General features: G+C 44.7%; 1 protein-coding gene across 5 annotated transcripts in view; it reads right to left on the bottom strand.

Moving 5' to 3' along the window:
* Positions 1-17,812, bottom strand: part of ALLC (allantoicase) — a 124,299-nt gene that overhangs the window by 71,913 nt on the left and 34,574 nt on the right. For all 5 annotated transcript variants that reach the window (XR_003855684.1, XR_003855685.1, XM_029595806.1 and 2 more), the window contains one exon: positions 6,549-6,599. Coding sequence is in view for 3 of the 5 variants with exons in the window: in XM_029595806.1 (XP_029451666.1) it covers positions 6,549-6,599 (51 nt within the window). In the remaining 2 variants the exon portion in view is untranslated. The remainder of the gene's footprint in view (positions 1-6,548; positions 6,600-17,812) is intronic.

Raw genomic sequence — 17,812 nt, 5'->3', positions numbered from 1 at the left:
CCTGGGCTATAACCTGCTGAGTAAAAGATAGAGAGCAAAAAAGGAGGAGGAGTAGCTCTTTATGTCAAAAATAATATTCTAATAAACTGAAATTCAGGAGAGATGGGGAAGGAAAGAAGCACTGTGGACACTTAAAAAATATGATGGCACTTCCATTTACACTGGTGTGATATACATAGGGTCCTTTGTTTTCAATTTAAACTGATTTTTACCCAGAAATTCCCAGATTTTTCCAAAGGTGGCATTCTGTTTAAACCGATATTCACCCTAATTTTAGAATGATTTAAAAGCTGTTCCAGAGCTGTAGATGCAGCATTTTAAGGCCTCCAGCTACTGCTGGAATCCAGTGTGGGCCAAAGAGGATGCTGTGTTTCAAATCCCGTCCTCCACCAGTGAAAGCGTTCGCCTTCCAGTCCCACCCATGCCATGTTTCAAGTCCTGCTTCCCCTCCCCCAAGCAACCAAAGTGCCTGCTATCTGGGGTCGTGAATGCATTTCAAGCAGGCCCTGTCCACCAGAAGCATTTTCCAGCAAGCTCCCTGGTTCTACATAAAAGCAGAAGTGTAGTGCTGCAGAGCGAGGGAGCCTCAGTAAGCATGCTGCCGAGGGAGAGAGAAGAAGGCTGGAGCCATCACCAGTAAGGATGAATGCTGTTGCAGTGTGTGGAAGGGGAAGGAGGAGGAGGGCAGTGGGAGGATAGAGATGGGGGCATGTTGGGCAGGAGATGAGGATGCTGCTGAGTGGGTAGGTGGGAGAATCTGATAATGTTGTTTTATTAGCCTGGCTTCTGACCACCAATATAAACTCAGATATTTACCTGGAAAAATAATGAGTCTTTTTTTTTTCAACTGATTTTCTCCTGTTTTTGTTCTTATCATAATAAACCCTGATAAATTCCTGGGAAAAAAGAACAATAAAAACTGAAAATGAAGGTCCCTAAGTGTACAGGCTTTTGAATCAGACAGAAGAATGGGACAGAGATTTGGCTAAAGACATCCAAAAAATGGGAAAGAAAGGAAAAGTGTTGCCTGTGTTAGGAATGCCTTGATCCCTTACTAATAAATTTTACCCTTTGGACCAAAGCTAAGGGGTCTGAAATTCCTGAGACCATTCTTAGAAGTGTCCTTCCCCCAGGGTTGGGAATTGGTTAGCTTGGGCCTATATATGGGGGCTCAGCAGGCACAAAAGGCAGAGAATGTTGGAGTTGGATAGTGAGAGGTTTTTGGTGGAGGTCCTTGGCAAGTAGACAGCAAGTAGAAACAGGCAATGTGGATTTTTTTTTTTTGTTTGTATGAAAATCTATGGACTTTGTTTTACAAATTGGACTGTCAAGTTTATTTTTGTTGCAATAAAGTTTTAAGTTTGAACACATTTCACTTGTCTTGCCTTTTCTTTCCAAGAGAGAGTATCCACAATCAGAGTCAATGGAAAGTGAGTACCGACTGTGAGAGAGTGTCTGGACTGAGAGTGAACCCCAGTTCCTGTGCACACCTTGGGCCCAGGAAGTTAAGCCTCCCTCCATCAAGAGAATCTATGCCCCGGGGGTTGAAAGGACTGGTGCAAGAGAACTGGGATTTATCCTCAGGACTGAGTGTCCTGCTGCACCAATTCGGCCCTAACACCAAAGTTGAGAATACATACAATGGCGCCCAATGTAGGGGCTCGAGGAGGTTAGATGAGAGTAAAGATGATGGTAAAACCAACTTTTTCAGGATTTTGCTGTGATTTTGAAAACTTTGAGAAAAAAATGCTCCATAGAACATAATGGACTAAAAATGGCTGCTGGGGCTCAGGCACGTAGGGCAGCTTTGAGACAAGACTGGGTGATCCCTTTTGAACAGATGTGGGCCGATTATGGCATAGAAAACTACCTCTCGGGTGTTGTATGCCACTTTGAAAGAGGTGATAACTAAATTGGAGAGGGCAAATTGGGCACGATGGCTGCCTATGACTTTTGAGCAGGCCTTGATGGACAAGGTCCTAACACAAAAAATCATCTACTATACAAGGCTTTGCATGCAGCGAGGGAACTTCTGCTTCCCTTAGTGAATAAATGGAATTGCAATCTCGTTCTAGATTAGATTGGGGAGCATGAAAACTAATATGGAAAAGATCCTCAAAGATTTCTATATGTAATCGTAGAATGGAATTGATATACAAACTCCTTCATCAAGCATACAGATACCCGGTATATTTCACTAAATTCAATTCCACCTCACCCTATTTATGCTGGTGTGAGTGCAGTCAAATGGGCACCTTTCTGCATATGTGGTGGGACTGTGCGTATGGTAAGGTATTCTGGGAGGAGGTGTGGTCAGAGATATCCCAATTTTTGTTTAAAGATATACAACCCATAGTGACTATATATCTGTTAGGAGACCTAGGCAGATTAAATTTAACCAAAGATCAGCACAAACTCTGTAATCAAATGATTCACGCAGCCTGCTTTACTATTGCTGCCTTGTGGAGATCAATCCCCCCTGCTTACACACTAGTGCAAACAACCTAGGGATATTGCTGTAATTGAAAAGCTCATCGACTCATTACAAAATTAATCCTCACTGTATGATAGGATATGGGGTCCTTATTGGGTGTCCTCCTTCTTGTAAGCACAAATCACCTTCCTGATTTTTATATATATACCACCTAGTAACGTGTACAATTGTTTTATGAGGTTTTCCATACCCCCAGATGGAGATGTATACAAGATAGTGTTGCTATTTAATTACTTACTTTTTATAATGTCTGTTGGTTAAATAATTTTTTTTTAAATGGCTGCTGTCCCTGCCTATAGGAGAGGACTCAAGCCTGAGGAGCCTCGTGCCACTTCCCAAGAGGTGGTACTAGAGGTGGTGCCAATGACATCTGTCCAGGAGGAGACTAAGGAACCCAGTGATGTCAGCTTGGGAAGGAGGAGGCAGCTGCTGAATTCTCATGAGATGACATGATCTGGCATTGAGGAAACAGACTGTTCAGCTGGGAGGCAGACCACTTTGCTACCCTGGAGGCAGATGGGCTGCCTTTCCAGGGGGCTGTGTCTTGACCCAGCCAAGCAAGAAGAGGTGCTATTTACCCAGGCACCCAGTGTTTCCCCCAACAGCCATGGGGGAGGCAAAAGGAGAGACCAGGAGCAAATTTGCAAGCAGTCCTGTGGAACAAGGGCTGGTCTGCTGAAGGGGGAAGCTCGAGGATGCAGCCCCTAGAGTCAACATGGCAGTGATGGAGCCTAGGAGGAATGGGAATGCAGAGAAGAGCTGGTCCAGTTGTGCTGCATAGAAGCAGCTGCAGCATGATTGTGCATCAGCGGGGTGAGGTCTGCTGGGTGCTGGCACGCTCCTGAAGTTGTCCCCGCTGCATTGGAACTGCCACTGATGTTTTCTGTCTCTGCCACTGTTTTCCCTGTAGCCACAGACGTGAAGAGTCCAGCAAGGAGTGAGCTACAGTAGTGCAAGGCTGTGATGAAGGACAGAGCGCACCTCCCATGAGGTGGGTTCCCCATTCTGGGTCCCACAGCAGAGGAAGAGCAGGGACTGATGTCAGCAGCACAGTCTGGGTCTGCAGAGATCAGCCACAGGCTCTGAAAGTATTGCACCAAAGCTTTCTTGCTGCTGGGAAAAGAGAGCCACATTGGTGTTATGCGGTCAGGCCGCAAGGCGGTAGCATCCATGGAGCAGCATGGAAGCAGGACTGCACCTGGGACAAAAGAGGCAAATTGGTCCGGCCAATGCAGCAAAGTGGAGAGAACCCTGGCAGCGTGATCATGGCTGTGCAGTTGCCGAGCATTTGGAACACACCTGATGAGAGACAGCAACAGGGAATCGACTATTGCGAGCAGCTTTGGAGCAGGGCCAAGGTAGAAGCTTGCTATGGTGAGAGCCTTCAATTGGAGAGAGAGCAGAGTCTGAGCCTTAAAGAGCTAGTGACCAATTTGAGAGGAGACTTTCTTAAAGGGGCAGTGCGCCTATTTTTGTGGACTGTCATAGCCAACTTCCTTGTCTGTGGAGTTTGGCAGGGTCAGAAAGAGGCCTCTATTTTGAGGAAAGTGGCGCTGCAAAAAGGATTCTTACCCAGTACAGAGCCACTGGGGAGAAAAACAAGAAGAGCCTTTGTGATCTGAGTGCTGCTAGAGAATCCATAGAGAAATCTAGTCATCACCATCATTACCCTGGTGTAGACTGAGTTCTCTTTGTTCCAGTTTTGTTAAAAAAAAAAAAGAGTAGAATCACTTAAAAAAAAAAACTGTTCCTGTCTTCTCTATGTATGTTGTATGTTTTGTTTTCTTTGCAGGTCCTATGACATCCCCATGAACTGAGTTGTTCAGACTTTGAGTTGAGATTACAGTAAAAAAAAAAAAAAGAAAATACCTAAAAAAAATTGCAAAATGCTTTAAAATTAAAAAGAAAGATAGGGTTCATTGGTTTAATTTTGGAAACTGATATCTAGCCATGTACCTTCTTTTCTAGGTGGGATTCTCCTATTCCAGGATCCTCACCATCCTCTATTTTTCTTTGCAGTGCCAGCCATGCCCTGGGTATCTTGCTCTGGTGGAGGATACATAATGGAAACTAACTTTCTTCCACAGGGTTATGTGAAGATTAAGTTTTGTTGTAGAGGTCCAGTGTTCTCTACCCAAGGAGCCCCTAAAGACCCATGGTGTATGGAACAGTACTCCAAAGTATCCCTCCTTAGAAAGACTGGTATTTTGGTGAAATTGTGTATTCCTGAGAATAGTCAGACATAGAGAAACATCCCATAGGGATACATGCTCTCTGCTGGTATTGTTTTCCTATGGGCTAGGTGTCTGTCAGAGGTGGGTCCAGCTGTGCCTGTTGCGAACGTCATGAGTGTGAGCCCCTTTTACCGAGGCGCAACCCCGTGGGTTCTGCCCTAAGGCTTGCACCAACAGCAGGGGAGCAAGTCTTAGCACGGACCAGACTTTGACAGAATCCAAGAGTCTATGCCAAGACAAAGCTAGGGCTGAAGACTTCACGGAGGCAAGGCAGAAACTGAAGACTTGGCACGGGCTGAAGACTGAAGCGGAGCTGAAGACTGGAACAGGCTGAAGACTGAAGCGGAGATGAAGACTGGAACAGGCTGAAGACTGAAGCGGAGCTGAAGACTGGAACAGGCTGAAGACTGAAGCGGAGCTGAAGACTGGAACAAGTTGAAGGCTTGAGCAAGACTGGATACTGGAACCAGGAGACCTTGCTGAGGCAAAAGCTGGACGTCTAAAGAGCCCTTTTATAGGGCAAGAGCTGTGACATTATCTGAGAGCACCACAAGCTTTTCCACTGCGGGCCCTTTAAAAGAAACTATGTTATGTGCACTTGTGCCTAGGGAAGTACATAGCAGGAGCAGTGGGGTTGCCATGTATCAGTGGCATCCAGCTGCATAGGATCACTGGTGACATCTTCCTGCGACAGGGAGCGGTAGCGTCTGGCCGGCATCAGGGTAAGTGAAGCCACTCACGGGGCCGTCCCATGAGCATAACAGTGCTCTAGACTGAGGTTTAGGAGAAGGTTGGTAATTATCAACCACCCTGTTGTTCTCCTTCTTGGAGAGCTAGTTTGGAGAGTCCCATGGCCTGGTACCTGGAAGAGGGGACGATGCACATCCATATTTTAGTAACCAACTGGTCTGGAAGGAGTTGTCTCAGGAGAGAGAGAGAGAGAATGTTTTGAGTCTCTTTTTGTGTGGATCCTGGTTCTGCCTCCAGGAGGAATTTTATCCCCCTGCCTGGAGGATGTCAGGACAAAGAGCTGAGTTTCCCTGCCTGCACTACAAGAAGGGACAGCAGTGTCTTGTCAGCAGGGATGAGAGTGGAATTTTTGGAAAAGCGTTTCTGTTCCTGCTTGGGGAGAAGGAGCTGAGAAGGACAGTATTTTTTGTTTTTTGGGGACTCTACCAGAGAGGTCTCTGGAGACAAGGGAGAGACAGGAGACCCAGTACTCCTCCTAGGGACCTGGTTTCCACACTCTGGAAGTAAGGGGTCTGTTAATGCCTTGCCATCCTGAGGGGCACATAGAGGGCATGGACTGAGACTGTTATTTCACACCTGCATTTGGAGGATTATTTTTGACGATTTGGTTGCATTAAAGATTTGGAACATGCCACATGAGTATCCTGTCAATCTTTAAGTACAGTGACCAGAAGTAGAGTGTGAGAAGAAGTCAGCCAACAGTGAGTATACCTGAGAATGAGAGATGTGAGGAAGCAAGAAAGAGACTATTTCCCCCTTCTATGCCTTGGGTCCTGGAGGTTTATCCTCCTCCCCCAAACAAAAGAACCCAAGCCCAAGAGTGAAAGGACTGGTGCCAGTGAACTGGGACTTAGCCCTGGGACTGAGTGTGTCCCCTGCACAGATTCGGCCCTCCACACCAAATTAAGAGGTTACACATATTTATCATGAATATACAGAAAACCAGTTGGGTTAGGTTTTCCTCCAGGACAGTGCTTGAGAACCCCTACTTTAGGATGACAAAAAACATCTCAGAAATTACTTAAATTATATACAAACACTAAAACACAGAGACTAGCAGTCAACTATACCTTTAAAAGGTTCTCTGCCACTGCAAACCAATCATCTGTTGCAAATAGAACCTATGGAAAAATATACAGTGAAAATTAAAATTTTAGGACGAATAGAAATTAGTAAATGGTACTGTAAAAAGAAGCTGTTAAATCATTTGTTTCATGAACAGAAACAATGTGTACTTTAAAATATTAATTGCAGTGCACACAATTTAGAAGCTGACTTCTTTTTACCCATCCATAAATTTAAGCAATTGTTCTTGCAGTTAGAGAGCTCTGTCTCACATAATGGCCCTTAAAGTAAAAGAACAAGGAGAACGTGGTGATTCATTTGGCAGTTACTAAAAAAAAAAACAATTACTATGTTCTTCTTAATCTGCTTTCTGTTTCATACATGAAGATTTTCTTAAAGTTGTAGAAAACTCCTAAGTAAATAGAGGCAGTACTATACCAGGCCTTACCAAATCACATGTATACACTAGATTGTTAAATGTAAAGCATGAATACAGTACAAACCACTCCAGGAAGAAGATTTATAAAAATATATATATATATTGCAGAGCTATAACAAAAATATACAAATAAAAGGAACAAAGAAGCCCATATTCAAAAGCATTTAGCTGGCTAACTTAAGAGTTAGGGGCATTCCAGGGGCATAACTGGGAGGAGCTGAGTCAGCCGGAAAAGTTAGCCAGCTAACTCCGATATTCAGAGTTAGCCGGATGACTTAGCCAGCTAAGTCTGGTCGGACCAAAGAGCTGTTCTAAAGTTAGGTGGCGGTGTCTTAATATGGACCTCAAAATATATTAGGGCAGAAAAGAAAATCAAGAGGAAGCTGTGTAACTAACTAATAGGTATGCAAGCTGATACTTTGAAGTATCTGGTATTGCTTCTATAACTTTCATGTTAGCAAATTTACAGTGAGGCTCAAGGATTTAGGGATGTTATTATAATATACTGACATAGTGTATATGATGGCAGATAAAGACCAAAAAGGCCCATCCAGTCTGCCCAGTTGAAATTCATCATCATTTAATAAATGTTCATATAAAATTACAAAATGCAACCTAACACCAACTCCCTCCTTGGCTCTTCCACCTGATTTCTCAAGCCTCCTCTCATATGGGGAGGCCAATGTCCATCACAATATTGGCCTCCCCCATACTTTCTTAAAGCCCTGATACAGTTCTATGGCTGCTCTTTAGGGTTGTAACTGGCACTCTGTGATGCAATTATACATTGCCAGTTAGGGAAACCACTCGGTGCAGGTTACCCCCATGCTTTCTTGGTGTTCTGATACAAATGTCTACTGCTGTTTTGGGTTATAATTGCCTCTCCGTCAACCCTGGATTTGTCAATAGGCACCCATTATGTCTGTGCCTACAGCAACAAACATTTAAGGGAAATTATTGTTAGATTTTGTTGTGTTGAACAGGAGTCTGGTAATTATGACACTTTATAAATTATTGTAAATAAATAAATAGGGATAGCAGGCTGGCTAAGATTTGCCACATTCCAGCTCTGCTGAATTTCATTCAGCAAATAACAGCCCTCTGCTACCCTATAACAGACCCTTACAGGAGGTGGAGAGGGTTGAAAACATCAAAAGTGCCTAGGAGCGAAAAAATCCTAAATCTGTCCCTGCACTCCCTGCAAGTTGCTCCCCTATTTCCTCTGATGCAATCGTACCACTCCTGTATTGGGTTTTAATTATCACTCTGTTCAGGCTACCACAATATACTTAGGGTTGGCAACCGGCTCCGGATTTTCAGGACAGGCTGATCTGGTCCGGTTTTACCCCACTGCATGCTGGGACTTATTCTGATTTACCTATTGCATACCCTCATAAAATCAAGACTATAAGTACCTGTGAGCAGGGGAGTAAAACCAGGACCAGATCAACCTGTCCTGAAAATCTAGAGCCGGTTGGCAACTCTGAATATACTTGATAAAATGATTACATTGATCTATAAAAAGAACACTGACAAAAACTCAAGCATGGCCAGTTACCACCCACGCTCTCTCCATGAGAGTATTCTAATTGGACAGTTTTTTCACCTTCGGCGCATGTGCAGCTCCCGGCATAATTTTATTGCTAGGCTGTATTTATTGGCGCAACAATTTCTTGAACGGGATTACTCATGAACGGGTCATATGATGAGCCTACAAGCATGCTCTTTATGTTAATAGAGATTAACTTTTTCTCCAAAGTCCCAAAGACAAGTCATCAGGTCTTACATGCATTCTTTCTTTTTCACCCCAGGTTGGTCAGATTTGTAGATTTATCCATTCTCATTGGTCCATCCTGGCCCATTGCATTGCTTTGAAGATCCCCCGTGGTTTGCTTTCTTTTGGAGACATAATCTCAGAGACTCTTTAGTATCTTCTGATTTTAATTCTAATGTAATTCCCTCATTACCTCCAACTGGTCATCAACCCTGTGGAGGCTGCCTTGCTTGTGATCTATCCATGACACTCACTACATTTACTCATCCCTCTCTGCGTGTACCCTATATCCCTACATATTACATCTGATTGTAATTCTTCCTGGGTGGTGTACATTATTAAGGGTCCGTGTGACTTGTATATAGGAAAAACGATACGACCCCTGAACACCCGTATCTATGAGCACTGTAGCAGTATTCATAGACAGGCTGAGAATGCACCTCCTATGAAGCATTGGCCTGATTCTAACCATCTGACCTCAGACCTCTGTTTCTGTGCCATTGATTAGGTCCCCCCGCTTCCATGTTGTCGGAATAGGGATCGGACGTTACTGCAAAAGGAACAACACTGGATTTTTTATTTACTTAATCGAGAGATAGACTGGTCTGTTTTTATGTGACTTTGACATCTCGTTTCCTATTGGCCCTCTATGACCACATGATCTTTTTGCGCCATTTCTGAATGCACTTTAAACCGGCTCTGTCAAACTCAGTCTTTCACATATCACTGCTGGGTATGCTGGTTAAAATTTTCTTTAGGTATGTGTCTGTTGTCTCTTTAATTTGTAACAAGATGCTAGATAACACTTTATTCTGTTCTGTTAAGTTTATTTTTGCACAGTTTGACTTGCATGTTATATACTTATCTTTACTTTTTATAAATTATATTTTGGTTACTTGACAGCTGTAGTCCCCCCCCGAAGAAGCTGCACTGCGAAACATGGCTATGTCGGGGGACCATAATGCCTGAATCTTGTATAGGATGCATTGATAATGAGAGAGCACATTGCTGAAGCTTGTATTGGAATAAATCTTGTATTAAAACATTGAAAAGCATCTAGATACATATTTATTGATTTTATTGATTTGAAGTATTGAACATTTGCCTCACATTGCTCTTTTGATAATTGCATTTCTATGTGAGGTCTCTATATCCACTCCTATTCTACTTTTAAGGAACCCTGAATATACTGCATTTCCATTCTCTTGCCACTATGTATCCTTTGTGTTTATCCCACATTTTTTTATTCTACCACTACCTTTGCAAGAGCAGTCCATGCATCCACCCTTTATGTGAGGAAATATTTCCTATTGTTTCTAAGTCTTTCTTCTTGGAGCTTCCACTGAAAAGATTTGCCTCTTCTGGAATTTTTAAATGTCTCTATCATATTCCCCTGTCTCTCCTCTCCTCCTAGAGGGTATACATATTCAGGTCCTTCATAGATTTTGGTTCAGTCCCAACAGCATTTTAGTTTCCTTTCTCTGAATTGCCTGTAGCCTCTCTTAATCCTTTTTGGGATACAGCCTCCAGAAATGTGCATAATATTCCTGGTGAGGCCTCACCAATGACCTATTCAGAGGCATTATCACCTCCTTTGTTTGAATGCTAGGTCAGTCCTTATACATCTAAGTATCTGACTGGCTTTGGCCACTGCCTTTTCACACTGTTTCACAACCTTTTTATGGTTTTAGCTCTATTCCCGATGACTGCATCCCAACTATATTTTAAATTAGGGATGTGAATCATTTTTGAACAATTAAAATTATCGTCAGATAATTTTAAAATCGTCCTAAATCGTTAGAGTGCACGATACAATACAAATGTCCCTGACGATAAATCGGGGGCATTTGTATTGTATCGTTAAATAGGGCACGGGAATTATTTGGGGGAGGGCGGGAAAACCGGCACACCAAAACAACCCCTAAACCCACTCCGACCCTTTAAAACCAATTCCTTACCCTCCCCCACCCTCCCGAACACCCCCAAAATGTTAAATTACCTGGTGGTCCAGTGGGGGGGGGGTCCCGGCGCGATCTCCCGCTCTCGGGCCATCGGCGCCATTTTGGCTGCCACTAATTAAAATGGCGCCGATGGCCCGATAAAAAAAACCACCCGACCCTTTAAATCGACCCCCCCTTAGCCTCCCCCACCCTCCCGACCCTTTTTTTTTAGGGAGGCCCGCGCCGCTAAAAAAAAAAACCCACCCAACCCTTTAAATCGACCCCACCCTCCCGACCCCCCCCCCCCCCAAAACCTTTTAAAATTACCTGGTGGTCCAGGGGGGTCTCGGGGAGAGATTTCCCGTTCCCAGGCATCAGCTGTTCTAAAAAAAAAATGGCGCCGATGCCCCTTTGCCCTTACCATGTGACAGGGTATCCGTGCCATTGGCCGGCCCCTGTCACATGGTAGGAGCACTGGATGGCCGGCGCCATCTTTAAAGATGGCGCCGGCCATCTTTACTCATCAGCCCCTATTATAGAGTATAGTATAATAGGGGCTGATGAGTAAAGATGGCCAGCGCCATCTTTAAAGGGTCGGGGTGGGTTTAGGGGTTGTTTCTGTGTGCCGTTTTTCCCGCCCTCCCCCAAAACGATAAGAGAACCCCACGAACAATTTTGTGGGGTTTTCCTATCTGTTTCGGGGAGCCCCCGATTTCTGACGACTTTGAAAATATCGTACGATATTTTCAATCAGAAAAACGATTCACATCCCTAATATTCAAACAACTTAGTTCATACCCCCAACATGAAAACGGACAACATTAAAAACAATTCCATTCCACTTCTTTGTCTAAGCCATGAGCTGCACTGAGTTTAATTTAAAGATTCACTGTTGATCTTTCTGCAAAAGCAAATGATTTAAATCACTAGCTCAACAGCCTTTCGAGAAGGTTTCTCCAAAACAGAAAACTGAAAATCTTCAAACAAATAACCACTCAAAACAGCAATGTTCCAGTAAAGGTGCTTCAACCTCCAACAGTTGATTGTACTTCTATGTTCAATCATGTGGGTTTTTAATGTATAATAGTTTACAAAAATACCACATGATATAAATCATGCAAGTAGTTTTAGAACTCAATCAGAAAAAAAGTCAAATTAGGAAGAGATAAACAATTTCCACTAAATGACTGCGGGCATACTGAACAACTGTTCTCTGCTGATTCTAAGGAATATTCATCTAAGGACATCTTAAACTCTAAATGACTAGGAATACTATGGATATTACATCCTCTTTTTAGCGCAAACAGGAAATTAATCAGAAATGGAATGAAGTTATTTATTTAAAATCATGGACCTCCCCAAATGGTTATATGTACTTCAAAAGTTTACAGTTTGGTTGGATAAGAGAGATGTGATAGAAATTCAACATAGTCTTACCATTTTTTTTGGGGGGGGGGGCAGAAAATGAGCACATATAGCCATAAAAACCATGATGTTACTGGTAAACAAACAGGGAATGGGCTGGCCTAATTTATAAATTTATACTCTGGCCTGTATGCTATTATATATCAAAGATTGGTTGTGTGAACAAGCAGCTTGCTCACCCACTATATTCTTATAAGACTGGTGTTCACTGGTGGCTTTGGATAACAATCTTCATATTTATTTATTGTATTTATTTATTTATGTATGTATGTATTTTATATACCGCAGCACGTTCAGAACATCACCTCGGTTTACATGTAAAAGTAATGCAGCAACAGGCTTTACAAGTAACACATAAGGGAAATAATATAGCAACAGGCTTTATACAGTAGAAAATAAGGTAACAGGAAGTGACTAACCGATGCAATTATATATAGTAACGAAATTGGTGAATGGCAAAATGACAGAGAGGGGATGTTGGCAGAGAGAAGAGGGATAGAATGGGGGGGGGGGGGGTGTCAGGGGGAAAAGAGTAACGCGAGCCATTAGACGTCCTGCCAGATTGTGTAAAAAATCATGAGATTGTGCAAGCATGCTGGAGGGTGTGGAAAATGTTTTGCTGTAAATTGAATGTAGATTTTAGAGTGTCACCATTTCTCTCTGTATATTGTATCCCACAATTTTTACCTGAGATGAATAATCCCTTATTTAATAGAAACATAGAAACATTTATGTATTTAGGCATTTTATATACCGTCCATCCAAAAGAAGAACACAATGGTTTTCAACATTCAAATGAAGGCAGAAAAGGACAAATGGTCCATCCAGTCCGCCCAGCAAGCTTCCCATAGTAGCATCTGCCGTGCCATGCAGGTTACCCCCATGTATCAGTCAGTGCTGCTTTATGTGCTTTGCTTATGGACTTGGCTGTAGAAGCAGTCCTGAGTTTTTTCCTTAGGGGCGGATTTTAAGAGCCCTGCTCGCCGGTGCGCCTATTTTACATAGGCCTACCGGCGCGCGCAGAGCCCCGGGACTCGCGTAAGTCCCGGGGTTCTCCGAGGGGGGCGTGTCGGGGGGCGGGCCCGGTCGTCGCGGCGTTTCCGGGGCGTGTCGGCAGCGTTTTGGGGGCGGGTACGGGGGCGTGGCTACGGCCCGGGGTGGTCCGGGGGCGTGGCCACGCCCTCTGTACCCGCCCCCAGGTCGCGTCCCGGCGCGTAGGAGGCCCGCTGACACGCGGGGATTTATGCCTCCCTCTGGGAGGCGTAAATCCCCCGACAAAGGTAAGGGGGGGGCTTAGACAGGGCCGGGTGGGTGGGTTAGGTAGGGGAAGGGAGGGGAAGGTGAGGGGAGGGCAAAAGGAAGTTCCCTCCGAGGCCGCTCCGATTTCGGAGCGGCCTTGGAGGGAACGGAGGTAGGCTGCGCGGCTCGGCGCGCGCCGGCTATACAGAATTGATAGCCTTGCGCGCGCCGATCCAGGATTTTAGTGGATACGCGCGGCTCCGCGCGTATCTACTAAAATCCAGCGTACTTTTGCTTGCGCCTGATGCGCCAGCAAAAGTAGGCCTATTCGCATAGTTTGAAAATCTACCCCTTAATGTCTGCGCATCAGTACTCCAGACTGTAAAAAATTCATGGCTCATGTTGGTTGCCTCCAAATCCAAATTCCTCTTTCCCTCCATCCTCCACCCACTTCCTTCGAACCAGACTTCAAAAGCATCAAGGCTTATTGGTAAGGGTAGTAATACATCCCTTCTGTTAAGGGTAGTAACTGCTGATCTGCGCTTCAAGGCTCGTGCTCCACTCTAGGGGCCAAACCATTTCAAGGAGTCCTTTCCTGCGCAAAGGAAAGCGAGCTCTCCCCAGGTGTAGCCAGCCTATCTCTTAGTACCCGTTGACCCATGTTGAACCAGAACCGCTGTTCACATGGAAACCTCCTCCACGTCGACTCGCCACGCTTTGAAGGCTCGTGCTCCACTCTAGGGGCCAACCCATTCTAGGGAGCCCCTTCCTGCACAAAGGAAAGGGAACTCTCCCCGGTGTAGCCAACCTATCTCTTAACACCCGCTGACCCATGTTGAACTGCTGTTCACATGGAAACCTCCTCTGCCTTGGCCTGCAAAATTCTCATTTGTATATCTGCTACGTCCACCAGATTTTAAAAGACCAGCGAGAGCTCACTAGACGCCAATGGAAACACCCCACTCTGGGGCGAACCCATTCTAGGAGCCCTTTCCTGCACAAAAAAAAGGGAACTTTCCCCGGAGCCAGCCTGTCTTGCCCCTATTAAAACCACAGGGACCAGACTACCTCCGCTCTGCCAGCCTGACTTGCCCCTATCAACTTTCTGCCACTCTGCCATACACCAGATGACTCACTCAACTCCTTGTGGTGTTTTTGCCACTATCATGGTTCCTCAGTGTGTTGGTGCTAGTCTTTCTACTTGCTATGTTCCCCCTTCATTGTACTGTAGGATGTTGATGCCACTTGTCTTGCCACTTTGCCTGTCGTGCTGCCTTCGAGGGTTCATGCAACTGTTATTGGTGCTCTCTTTTGAAGCTGTGGTATTTTTTGACACTCTCACTGCTGCTTTGCACCTCTGTTAAAGCCCTCTTGCCACTCCTGGTACCCCTTTGCCCCTTTACAGTGCCTTAGACTATTCATGCCACTTTGGTACCACTTTGCCACAGTCTAAGTACCTTGAAGCCCTTTTCTCGTTCTGATGATTGCTCCCCAGAAGTTTCATCAGAATTGATAAGAAAACCCCAATTCTGCAGCCAAAAATAGGCTGCAAATACTTCCCCCATTGACTTTAATGGGAAAGCGAAAAACAAATAAAACTAATCAACGAATTGGTTTTTCCCCCATGAAACAAATGCAACGACTTTGGGTCCTAGCAAAACGAAAACCGAATCGAAACAAATTTTTTCCTTCTGCATATCCCTAGTAACTGTTGGCAGTATACCAGAACTCCCATGCCCTGCCTCCAACTCTGTATGTGATCCCCCTTTTTTTATTTTTTATTTTACTTGCGCACTCACATATACGTGTGTAATTTCCAGATTTTAAAATACACATCGCTTGCACGTGGCCCAGATGCTTACATATATGGGCTTTTTAGCAAGAGCAATGCTTTTAAAATTCGGTCCTTAGATTGAAAGGCCTCTAGTGATAGGGAAATACCTACAGTACCTGAATGTAATCCACTTTGAAGTGCCAAAAAGTGGAATATAAATAAATAATTTCTTTATTTTAGTCTTTACTGAAGAGGATGTTGGAAGGATCCCACACTCTAGGTGATGATTTTGAGGTACTGATGCAAATCATGGTAAAACTGGAAGATGTATTATAGCAAACTGACAAGCTTAGTAGCAGAACCAGATTGTATTCACCCTAGAGTTCTGAAAGAACTTACAAAGTCCTTCTACTGGCAAACTGTAACCTATCGCTATGGGGCAAGAGGGATTCTAAATGAGACAGATCTGCACCTGAAAAGCAGCTTCCAATCTCCATCCTGCCCCCTGAATAGCAACTTAAGCATTTTTTCAAGCAAATAGTAAAACAAAAAGCATTTAAAAATTACTTCTCTTATCACTCTGGCTCCTGCAGACTTCCAGGCTTAGTAATGGCTTTGATTTTAGATCTATACTTTGGCCCCATGAGAGATTAATGCAGGTAAATAAGTAATCCCATGGTCACATGATGTGGTGAATCCAGGAGGACGCAGACTGCTGGGATCTGGGAGCCATCACCTGATAATTTGCTTTTTCAGAGCACTAACGGCATCAGAATCATTCAGAAAGATAGAGGATTAAAGAGCTGATGTCTATTGATCGGTTTATGCAGAAATCCCTGGGAAGTATGTCCAGGTGAGTAGAAAAAAAAAAGAACGATAAAGAATGCATAATAGAAGACAAAATGGCCATGGTGGCGACAATGAAGGCAGAGCTGTTGCCAAGCAAAATGGTTGTGGCTGAGGTGACATCTGCAGTGGTAACCGCTCTTAAGGATAAGTTGGAAACTATCTCTGAGCAGTTAGCCTACCTTAAATCCTCGCTGTCTGAGCTGGGCCCACAGCTGGACAACGTGGAGGGGCAAGGTGTCCCTGATAGAAGAATATGGGTTAGCCATGGCGGGAAAAGTTGCAAAGCTAGAGAATACAGTTTGATTGCAAGAGGAGAAACTTGATGATTTAAAGAACAGAGGGAGTAGAAATAATGTTAGACTGGTTGGACTGCTAGAAAATATTGAAGATAAAAATTTACCAGCTTTTTTGGAAAAATGGCTTCCGGAGGCATTGGAGCTGCCAGAACTACAAGGCTGTATGTTTATTGATCGTGCTCACCTACTAGGCGCGTCGGCGGCGGCTTCCAGTTGCGAAGAGAAGCAGGGAAGTCCTCGGCTCCAGCCGCGCTGAAGGCCTGACTCCGGCGGCACCAGCCACGACGGGCAGCAGAAACGAGGTGAGCAGGGCCTGCTCGAGGGGATTAGCTCCGCGGGCAGGGTTCCATAACAGTACCCCCTCCTCAAAGACCCCTCCTCAAACCTCCTGTCAACAGTCCTAGGAAAAGGGTATCAGTCCATACCGGATGGAGGTATCCGAGGGTCCAAAAAATTGAAGCTGGTATATCTGGGGACAGCATGAAACAGACAAGAACAGCAGAAACACAGCAAAGCAGCAGGAAACTACAGAACACAAGAAGACAATGACGAGAAACCGAGGGAACACGAGACCGAGCGAGCGGTGACCGCGTGAACGGTGACCGCGCGACTGACAATACAAAAAACACAAAAGAGGGAGCAAGGGAACGGAGAACAAGAGAACGGAGAGCAAGGGAGCGGAAAGCGAAGGAGCGAAGAGGGAGGGAGCGGAACACGGGAACGAGGAGGACGGGAAACACGAGAACGGAAGGCAACAGGCGGGAAACAAAACAAACAAACAACAAACAGAGAACAAGACAAACGAGCAACAAACAAAGAACAAAGGCATAAACAAGACAAGACCCACAAGAAACACCAAGAAGACCTGGGGGAGGGAACCCAGGGCGGGCAAACAAAACCAGCAAAACCAGTGGGGGTGCAGGTGCCTCCTGCAGGTTGTAAAAACCCCAAACTGGCAACATGACAAAAAATTCTGGATGCAGGCGCCTCCTGCGGGTCGTAGTGTCCAGACAGCTGGCGCCTCCAGCAGGTCATAGCAATGGCAAAGCTGGCGCCTCCAGCGGGTCGAGTACATAAAATCCTGAAAAAAAATTTTCAGTCCCATAACCAGTCCAGGATCAAACAAGACTCTGAAACAAGGCAGATCCATCGCCAGAACACGATCGTCGGGCACATGGCCTTGCATTCTGTTGAGAAGGGGGTGTTTTAGTGTGCCCAAGGGAGCGGAAAGCAGTCTATGTGGTATCTGGGGAGGTAAGGGAGGGGGTTATCTCTATAACAATATTGGTGAAAGGGGTTCATTGTGTAAATGCCTGAGGTGTGTTTTATGTTGCCATTGATGGATTGCTGTTTTGATGTTATGTAAAATCAATAAAGAGATTTAAAAAAAAAAAATAGTACTGCCAGACATTTACTGTATTTCTTGAAGAAACAGAGTCCAGCCTTAAAACACAGAGGCTGTGGCCATTTTGTGGGATACCAAGCAATCTTTCCAAGCTAGAGAGACAGACACTTACTGACTCCAGCCTTTTC

The sequence above is a fragment of the Rhinatrema bivittatum genome, chromosome 3, assembly GCF_901001135.1.
Source record: "Rhinatrema bivittatum chromosome 3, aRhiBiv1.1, whole genome shotgun sequence".
NCBI lineage: Eukaryota > Metazoa > Chordata > Amphibia > Gymnophiona > Rhinatrematidae > Rhinatrema > Rhinatrema bivittatum.
Note: the sequence above shows the minus strand (reverse complement) of the source record. Positions and strands in the feature narration are given on the sequence as shown.